The sequence below is a fragment of the Cygnus atratus genome, chromosome 2 (genome assembly GCF_013377495.2).
Source record: "Cygnus atratus isolate AKBS03 ecotype Queensland, Australia chromosome 2, CAtr_DNAZoo_HiC_assembly, whole genome shotgun sequence".
Classification (NCBI taxonomy): domain Eukaryota; kingdom Metazoa; phylum Chordata; class Aves; order Anseriformes; family Anatidae; genus Cygnus; species Cygnus atratus.
The window spans coordinates 137,539,773-137,550,266 of record NC_066363.1 but is presented as its reverse complement, the minus strand read 5'-3'; the positions used below and the strand labels follow the sequence as shown (position 1 = coordinate 137,550,266).

Below are 10,494 nucleotides of genomic sequence, written 5' to 3'. Positions count from 1 at the left end.
GGGCAGGCTGCGGCTGTGGGCAGGGGAGGGGAGGGTAAAGTAAAGGCGGGGGGGCGGTAGGTGGTGGGTTGGTGAGGGAAGGCGCGAGGGTTAGCGGCAGCTATGGCTTGTCTGGTGAAGAAAATAATCAGCACCGCCAAGGCTCCCGCTGCGCTGGGTCCCTACAGGTGTGCCCCGGCTGAGGGTAGGGGGCTTTGCCCGAGGGGAGGCTGTGGGGAGGTTGTGGGGAAGTTGGGAGGCTGTGGGGTGGGTTATGGGGAGGTTGGGAGGCTGGGGGGGGGCGTTATGAGGAGGTTATGGGGTGGCTGGACCTGCTGCCGGGGGTGCTGGGGACGGCGAGGTCCCGGGACCCCCGAGGGGAGCGGTTTCGAAATGGCAGCGGGGAGCTTCAGCCCGCCCGCGGGGCTCCCTAAAATGTCCGCCCGGGAGGCACCGGGGGGAAACCGTGCAGAAATCGGCGAGAAGGGGAGAGAAGGGGTCAGTCCCCGCCGGAAACAGTCTGATTTGGGCAGAGCAGGGGGCGGCGAGCCCGGGAGGGTGGCTGCTGAGGGTGGCGCACCTCCCTCCCCGACAGGGGCACGGCAGGCGGTGGAAGCGCTCCTCAAGCCAGAAGATACTGGTGGAAAACGGGCTGCTCTTCGGCTTTTTTCATGCCGAAGTTCTTCATTACAACGGTTCTGGACTTAATTTAAAAAAAAAATCCCAAAAAAGTGTTGTCTTTGTTATTTAGATGTGAAAAATTGTTCGTGGAGACTTACGTCTAAGGTACTGAGGGGTTTTTACCAGTGTTTTCTAAGGGTTCCTATTTATGCATTCAGGGCATGTTATGCTTTCTTTTCCCGTTTAAACACAGGCTCCTCGGGTTTTAAAACTACTTGTAGCATCCTAGTGCCTTCAAAAACATTATCTGTCTCTATTCCTGTGAAAATGAACGTCCTGAACTTCAAGCTGGATGTTCTCGATAAGAATTGTAAACTTAGAAAAGTACCGTGTGTAGAGGCAGAGAGAGTCCCATGACCTAAAGGTTAACTTCTGCAAACAATGAGCTGTTGGTGGACTGCAGCCAGGGGCTCGGCATCACTTGTACAGAGCACCTGGGACAGGGAAAGCAACAATTCTTCAGCTGCACACACACCAACTGGCTTAGCCTTTAATGTAGCCCTTGACTTCTGCTGTGGATTAACTGCACTCCTGCGTTTTGTGCTTGTTGGTAGTTCTTAACGAAATACTGCTTCTTATTATGCAGCCTGTTACTGGTATGACAGGGCTACCATCAATAAGTTTATCACTAACTTAGTTAATCGAGTTCCAGTAAACTTTTCAAAGTCCAGTGAGCAAAAAATTGCACAAGAAAAAAACTGCTGTGTCTCTGCTCTGAGCGTGGTAACAGAGGAAGGAGGGCTTAACATGGAGGGAAGGTTTGGGGTGTGTGGGCTGCGTTCCTGTTTCTGCTGCAGCCCTTCAGGGTGCTACTTCTACCATATTTTGTACCTCCTTTACCTCATCCAACTTCCAGTAATTTCACTGATATATTTATACACTTTAAAAGACGCAGCAGAGATATTCTTATATTAATCAACAACCCTTTGGGTAAAGAAAACCTGACTTTTTCCAGTTGTTGTCATTAAAGAGCATGTTTGTTGATGCCATCTCTCTGAGGGGTGTTCTCCTAAGGTCATAATGGCCATCTAGGAATGAATGCACATAAGCCTGAATGACTTGAGGCACATGCCTAAGTCTCTGCTGAATCATAAAGAGTAGCTATGATTGATCCTAGGTATAGGATACATCTGCACTTAACATTTGATTGTAGTTTGTTTGCTTGGAGTTTCTGTGAGCTTTTCTCATGCCTTTGATTGCAGTGGAAATGTATTCTTAAGTTGGTGAATTGTTACTGGTGTCAGTGAATAGGGGATTCCACTGCTAAGCGTACAAGGGAAAAGAAAAAGAAAGTCAAGGAGCAGAGGACTCAGTAAGGTTGCTGCTGATCTGGCAGTGGTATTAGAAGGCTTCAGGTTGCTTTTTCTTTTTTTTTTTTTTTCCCAATTATTCATGATTTGGGATTGTCCAAAGGTCAGTTAGGATAAATGTTTTGTGGTGTCATTTGCTTTATAATAAGCAGTATAAGACAATCTCTTTTTTTTTTTTTTTTTTCAGAGAGCTAATATCTCCTTGTTGTGTGGTTCTCCACACAGGAAACAGAAACACATGCTTGTGGTCTGAGGGCCTGTTCCTCAAACAAAGAATGATATGCTAAGAAAGAAAACAGTTAAAGAAGAATCTGTGTTGTGCTCACATACACATTTCCAATCTAGACTGTGTCAGCTAGAAAAGTATTTCTTTTGCCAGTTTCTCTTCTTTAAATGGTATAATTTTGTCTCATCCCAGTTTAGGTGGTTGCTGATGTCAGAGAGAATAATCACCGTGTAAGATATTTTGCTCCATCAGATAAATTACTGGCTTTTTTCCCTTAATGGAATTGTAGGAGAATATGGGATGGGGGTAAAAACCCCTGTCCCACAGGGAAGATGGGAGTGATGGCATTGTTCAGATTGCCTAACTGTAATCACTTTACTGAGTCCCTAAACCAGGTTAGGCCCAGGTAAAGTCAATGGATTGAGCAATTAAGAGAGGTGGTAAAAGCATTCTCTGAAAGAGTGGCTTTCTTTCTCCACTGACATAAAAGGGAAGCTAAGCTGCTAATTTAGGTAGTTCAGGGAGGTGCCTATCTCCAGTTTGTGTAACTTCAGAGGCTTGTTGAGCTGTTAGAACGATAAATTTTCTTGTGGAATGGGAAGAGATAAGAAAAATGGTGTTGACGCATCGTAAACGTTTTGAGAAGACCCTTTCTTTAATTTCTTTACAAAATATTTTTAACTGTCAGCTGAAGGGATGCAAACTGTGTCTCTTGCATAATAGATGGTTTAAGTCTTTGTTTTAATCTCTTAATTTTGTGGTAATTAAAGATGTTAATAATTGCTAACTCGACTTCATACCTGATGTTTACATAGAAATGGTTAGCAAATAGCTCGAATTCTGCAGTCTTCTGAGCTAAGCCAACAGGTCACTTGGGTTATTTGGTGTGGGGAGAGGGTTTGCTCTCGGGATGGAGATCCTCTGCCTCCCCCCGTCTATCTGCAGTGCGGAATATGTGCAGCTGAGTTTAAGGTTGTGTTGCTGCACTCATCCCTTCCTGAGAACCAGGGTTTGTTACCTCAAAGACAGCTATGCTGTCTTCCACAGGTGGTTCAATCCCAGCTGAACCAAACACGCGCAGATTGAACGTATGACTGTGTGTACAAACTTGTGCACGCATAACCCAGCTCATAAGCGCTGTGACACCAAGGGGCGTGGTTTAATGATGGGACTTGGTAAGTCAGACTTGATGTTGAAGATCTTTTCCAACCTAGGTGGTTCTATGTTAACCTATCTTTCCGAGATATTACAAATGACTGAAGAAAATGTGAAATGTGCTTACAAGGGAGTGTTTTTGAATAGTTAAATGTTTTTGGTAGGGAAACTTCCAACATAAAATGTCTCTTCTCCTTTTCAGCCAAGCAGTGCTTGTAGACCGGACCATGTACATTGCAGGACAGATTGGTATAGAGCCTTCCAGTGGGCAGCTTGTCTCTGGAGGTGCAAAGGAAGAAGCTAAGCAGGTAAGATGTGTTCTGGCAATAAACTTTTAATGGAGTTGACTTGTGCTTTTTGAAATGTAGACTGATGAGAAATTGAAGAGTCCTAGAGAGCACATCTTACCTCACCTTGGAGGATGTGCAAGTAAGAAGTAATTTCATCCAATTCCTGTCATTTTTCTATCCAAACAACCTTGGAGGTCAAGGGAAGAATCTGTATTTCAAGTAGGAAAGAATCAATGTTTTAAATGAAGACTTGACCCCAGTGGCTTTGAGTAGGGAAAAGATTTGTTCCCCCAGCAGCAAAGAAGCCGTGTGGGTAGATAGGATGAGATTGAGCTGCATCCTACATTTGCATGTAATGAATGGATGGGGGTTTATTAGACGTTCCCTTTCATTAATTTACTTTTTAATCTATTTCTGTGTTTTTTTCTTACCCACTGATGACTGTTGAAGGTTTGCTGGGTGAACTACAACATGAATGTAGCTAGGTTACAACTCATGTTTACATACTTACCTAAGTACGACCTTGCTCATACTTAAATATTTTTATCTCATTTCTCATTAGGCTCTAAAGAACATGGGAGAAATCTTGAAAGCTGCAGGCTGTGACTATGGCAATGGTAGGTGCTGTTATGATGGTGGCAAACAAGTGATTATTTTTACATCGATTTTAAAAAAAAAAAAAAAAAATATGATGGTGGCAAACAAGTGATTGTTTTTACATCGATTTAAAAAAAAAAAAAAAAAAAAAGTGACCTCCTAAAATAGGATAAAGCTGTTTGCTAAATATGAGGTCGTTATCAATAGCTAGAGGGGAAAAAAATCAATGTGCAGTTTTTTATGTGATGGGTATCAAAGGGACACTGCCTCTCCCCCAAAGTTTCTGACCATAATACTAACTTTTTTAAATTCTAACTGAAGAAGCTCAGGTGTAGATAGAGCTGCAACAGACTACAGGCATTTTAAACATCCTAGACTTTACTTTAGGTGAAAGCAGGTCTATGTCTATGGTGTTCATATTCTAGGCACTTTCATTACCTTTTCTTTTGAAGCAAGCTCTAATAGTGGAGCCAAACCAGGATTAATATTGGCTTAGGCAGTCATGGGTAAAAAATTCTAGTGTAAACTGTATCTTCAGACATTTTATGGACTTTTTTGGCAGCAGATATTATATATGATATAACTTTTTGCCAACATTTGGCTTACAATAGCTTTCTTAAATCAACCTGCTTCATCAGTTCGGTGCTTTTTAGAATTGGGCTTATAATGAAATTTAAAACAGATACTTTCAAAACAGGTCAGGAATATCTAATTCCTTAAAGTTTTATGTACTAGTTGTTAAGATTTTTTTTTTAGGTGGTAGTTCTAATGGTCAATATCTGTTTGGAAAACTTTTCAAAATGTTTATAATATTTGAGATAAATTCATGGAATAAAAGCAAGAAACTCAAAATAACTGCGGTTATGTAATTTCTAGTTGTGAAGACTACTGTTTTGATGGCAGACATGAAGGACTTCAATGATATTAATGATATTTACAAACAATGTAAGTAGACTTTTTTGTTTGTTTTACCAGTATGGCTTATAGAACTAATTACACTCACTGTGTTTTAATGACTCAGATGATTTAATTCCACGTTCTTTGAGATTTCATTAGAAATACAACCCTAAATTAAAGCAGTTTACTTGCAAACACCTGAACAAGTACAGCCAAATTTCATATGGACTCGTGTCCTACCATCCCACTAACTTTTCATATAAATATCAACCCCACAGGTTGATTTTCTCCTTTTTTGCCTTGATAGATGCTGTGTTGTCCCTAATATAATTCTGCTGTAGGCAGCCTTAAAATGCTTACTTTCAGGTTGTGTATTTTTATTTCTTCAAAATCTGTATCTTTTAATAATTTCTGTGCTATTGTTATGGGACAAAGCTCACTTAAGAGGGTGAGCCACCCTTCTGCACTTTGGAATACGAGAATAATGCTTGGTTAACCAAACTGAATGTAAACCGAAGTAGGTGATTCATGAGCCATGTTGTGCAGAAGAATTTGGGAGGCTATGCACGTAAGTTCCTTATTTTTGTAGGTTTGGGTTTTAATTAGATAGTAACATCTGGTCCTGAATAAAGTCTCTTATTCATGAGCTATCAGTACAGTCTTCTGCATGTCAAGATGGAATTGTGTGTGTTTAAGTGGAGGAAAAACAGACCAGCTGGATACTTGGTTACTTGTTGGCAAACAGACCTCCTACCTGTTGTTCAGGAAAGCTGTTGTTGCTGTTCTTTGATGTGAGTTATTAACTTGCTTTGTTAGTGCAGGAGCATGGAAGTGCCATTTCTGAGCCTAGTGTTAACTCTCACTAGAAAAACTTGTATTTAATTATGCAAATTCAGCTCTTATATCTTGACTGATACCCTTTTTTTTTTTTTCCCCTTTTTATTTTAATATGCTTGAGCTCTGGGCCTAATTGAGACTGGAGGAGTAGGTCAGGGCCTATTTTCTCTGCCTTCCTTTGATATGAGTAAGGTTTGCCCCCTGCGAACTTTATACAAATCTGGGATCCTTGCTCATGACTCCTGCCAGGGTCCTGTTTCTCCTCCTTGCTCTGTCTGTGGAAGAGCCCTCTCCCACTCTCCAGTCTTTGCACTGGCTGATCACTATTCTTTAATGTTTCTGTTTCAGCCAAGTTGGTGTCAAAACCATGCAGTGTCAGCAGAGTGCGAGTTATCTCTGTCCACTAGATCACAATTGTAGCTACCTTCTTGATGATGAATGGTAGCTTGCTGAGATACTAGAACAGTCAGTGATTTAATAAAAAAAAAAAAAAAAGTGGGGGAGAAGAAAGCTGGGACAGAAGATTATTTGTCTTGTCTCGTTGAGCCTGAAACCATTCCAGTGACTGCATTTTATACAGACGACTTAGAATTGTGTGGTTTATCAAGCAAAGTTAAATGATTTGTGGATGGTTTTGTTTCAATTACAGTTTTCAAGTCCAATTTCCCAGCCAGAGCAGCCTATCAAGTTGCTGCTTTGCCTAAAGTAAGTGTCACACTAAGTACTTGCTTCTGAAACATTATGACAACTTTTCTTATTCTGTAATAGGTTCAATTGTGATTATTTTACTGAATAAAATAGTTTTTGCTTTTAAGTATACTGGTCTTATTCCCCCATACAAGAGTTCTGAAAATGAGATACCTTGCTGTATAATGGAAGATGGCTACAACTGTAGAAGTAAGGGTTTCTGGTATGTAAGGAAGAGTAAAGTGAATTTTCAATGTTAACATTGACAGCGGTATTACTGATTTAGCAGAAATATAATCCCCTTCAAATGTCACTCTTTGTTCTTATCGGTCATGTTATATATCCAATTGCTTCGTAAAACAGATACTTCTAAATTCCTAATATGTTTCTTCATTGCTGTCTCACAGGGTGCCCGAGTTGAGATTGAAGCGATTGCCATTCAAGGACCCATCCAGGATGTTTCAGCCTCTCTATAAGTAAAGGCTGAGTATCCTACACCTAGGACAGGTGCTTTCTTCCGGATTGTGGCCTTGCAGTCTGTAAAATATAAGCTTACAGTGGCTTCTCTGTAGGTGAACCCTGAAACCCATGGAAGCACTGCTAAAATCCATTGAGCCTGATTGTAGAACAGGGGCCTTATGTTGTGATGGTGACGAGGTATGCAGATACTAAAGTACTCATTTTAGGTGAATGTATGACAGTTAACTGTGGGTGATCTGGATGTGGAAAACTGATGACTTGTAACAGTAGGTTTTTAGTAATTATTTAAAATAAGGAAAAAAGGTCAGAAATGAGAAAACAGTAGAACACTTGAATTGGTTAACATATGTTTCACTTCCGTGTTTTGGATAATTTTGTTGTATTCATTTCTAAACTATCTTAAATGCTTTCTTTACAGAATAGATTAGTGTTGGAATTTGCTCACATTTCTTTTCATAAAGAAGCGATTTCTTAGGAGGGTGAATATTCATTTCAGAAAGAAGAAAATTATGCTTCTCTGAAGTAATGTACTCATAGTTGTAAATCACCTGCAACCTTTTTTCATAGTCTTTCTCATGCTAATTCAACTTTTACTATATTGTGGTGAGGGAAAAAAAAAAAGACATTCCAATTGTATGAGGGGAAAATATCCTGTTTAATGACAATAAATGATAATTATATCTTTTAAAATGTGCTTGTCTTTTCTAGGAACAAACTTTTTTTTGTTTTCCTGATTATGCTTTCATGCTCCATTACAAAGAAAGTCCTGATTTTGCTTCTTCAATAAGAAATAATTCAAACCAAAAGAGTAGGTTTATTATCTGTCACCTAATAGCTAAGAATGAAAAATAATCCTTCAAGCTTTCAGCTACCATGGCATTACGGTTCTTGGCATTTCTCTTTGCTATTAAGAATAGAAGTAACTTCTTGGTGGGGTGTTTAAGCAATACTGAGAAGTCATGCTGGTGATAGTAAGCTACCCTATCCCTCTGCATTCATCTTATATCTAAATCAGTAGAAATGGATACCGTGTTTTTACAGAACTAGTTTGAAAAGTAAGCTACCTCATAGTAGAGTTGATTCCCTGTCTTCCCCCACAGCCATGTATCTAAACACAATATTGGTTTATTCAGGGTCAATCAATATACATTCGCTTTGCTATCTGAATTATCGAGCAGTAACCTTAGAAAAGTACCTGACTCTTCTGCATATAGACTTTCCACAAATAAAAGCTATTAGTCATGGTTCTGTTCTTTCTCTCTGCTTACTATCGTCTTGTATATTCTACATCTCTTAACTCAAGAAGCAATCTCACCTAAGAATAAACATGAACAGATGTATTCATGTTACTACCAGCTACTTCCTGATATGATTTTCTAAGAAACGGAGAGAAAATGTTGCTTCATTTTGTCAGTTAAGAATAATTAAGAATAATGTCATTGAATGGAGTTATAGTATTTAAACAGATTCCCAATTTATATTTGTTTCTTTGTTACAGCTTTGCTCACATATAATTACTTTAACTTTTTTGTAGCAGAACTATTTTCCCCAGCAGACTGCAATAGTGTTGGAATATGAGCTAAGTTTAGTGTTAAGTAATAGCAAGAGTTATCCCTTATTACCTCTCACAACATTCTTTACTATGATGCCTGCCTGCTTTACTTGTGCTATGCTGCCTCTCTGCCAATCTTAAACCTAACACTAGGTGGCAGTATGTATGTAGTTAGTTGTTTCTCTTATTTTATTTTTCCTGCTGCTGACTGGCGCAAGGGGGTATGAATATACCACTACTTTCCCCAGTAAGGTATAGGCTGAGAGAGAAATGTAAGTGAAGCACCCCAAAAAATAAAAATGCGTGCTGGATGCAACTAGTAAGAGTCAATACACTATTTCCATTAAAAATGTTCGCATCAGTAAGTAAAATTCTGCAAACAGCCAGGAATTAAAATTCACTTTTAGCTCTAAGATCATTTAGCTTTTAACTGAAGTCCAGTTGCATGGCTTCTTGAGTGTCTCAGACCTAAATATGTATTCTTCAGGTACAAAAATTCTTGAATAACAGAGATAAACTCTTTTATTTACAACTGTAAATAAAAGCAGTTCTTAACATAAAATCAACTTTACACAGACATGTTTAAAACTTTTAATTTTTTTAAGTAGAATTATATTTCTTGATTCTATTTTTTAAACAAAAAGGCAAAGCCCCATAATTCTCCAATATGAAAAGCAAGTATTGTGGAAGTATCTCCTGTTTAGAAAAGTATAAAATATTTAAGAAATCTTGTTTAAACAGACGGTTTTTTTGTTTGTTTTTGGACTGAGCTGCAAGCATGAAAAGTATGAAGTTGCCGTTCAGCCTGTGACATAGCAATTTCACTATTTAAAATTTGTTTCAATCACATGTAACTTTGGAGGGAAACAACAAAACCTAACAGGTCCTGTGTTCCATTCTGGTTCCATAAATGTAAAGCAATTCTTAATTTTGGTATTAGGTATTTCTTTTAGTCGTTTTTTTCCCTAATGATTATCTTGTCTACAGATTAAGCAACACAAAAATAAAGTTCAGTACATAATTTTAATAAAACTGTTCTCTGTTAAACCAGAGACTACTTTAAAGTTTAATTTTTAAAATTTAAACTGCGTTGATCTTTTGCTACAAGCACCTTGCTTTTGGCTGCAGTTTTTATCTGAGAGAAGTTATGCATTAAGTGAAAGAGCCAACCCTAGCAAGCCAGATTGCTGAGTATCTTCTGAGATTCTAACACTACACATGTTTGTCTGCGTAGAGCCAATAGGGTCCAAAATTAACCTCCTCTAGGGCTGTGTGTTTTGGTAATTCAAACAGAATTCTTACCAGAACTTTCTTGTTAGCTTGAAAATTTTTTTACTTCAAGGGTCCTGCCCACCACTCTCTGCAGCATGGGATAACTACTAGCTTGGATGAAGTTAAGGACTGAAGATAGTCTAGATTTTGATAGACATTTCTGGAAATGGGTTTTTATTTTGGTTATTAAAAATAAATAAATCTAAGGTACATTGTCCTAGCTCTGGAGATATATCTTGTAAGGAGAGACATCAGAGTACATCTTCTCAGCCTTTAAATGAGAAAGCTCTTTGATCCACAGACCAATTTCTGCCCTTGGCAATCTCTGTGATACCTACAGGTTTGTGGAAGCAAACAAGTGCCTGTATTTTGGCCCTTTATGCATGGTACATGCTTTGGTAGCTCACAGACCATGAATACTAGGCCCCTAGTCCCCAGTGGGACAGTGATTGTCGTCTTTCTTAAGGCAGAGAGGTTCAGCGTAAGTTTAGCATCCAAGTGCTGACTTTGTGGTAATTTATCCAATTAACA

General features: G+C 39.0%; 1 protein-coding gene across 1 annotated transcript; it reads left to right on the top strand.

The window, feature by feature from the left end:
• Window positions 1-32: 32 nt before the first annotated feature.
• On the top strand, window positions 33-7,829 carry RIDA (reactive intermediate imine deaminase A homolog). Its single transcript, XM_035546337.2, has 6 exons — window positions 33-167; window positions 3,554-3,659; window positions 4,204-4,258; window positions 5,115-5,183; window positions 6,622-6,677; window positions 7,067-7,829. Exons 1-6 carry the CDS (start codon window positions 103-105, stop codon window positions 7,133-7,135), a joined length of 420 nt encoding a protein of 139 aa, XP_035402230.1. The 5' UTR covers window positions 33-102; the 3' UTR covers window positions 7,136-7,829.
• The last annotated feature ends 2,665 nt before the right edge of the window (window positions 7,830-10,494 follow it).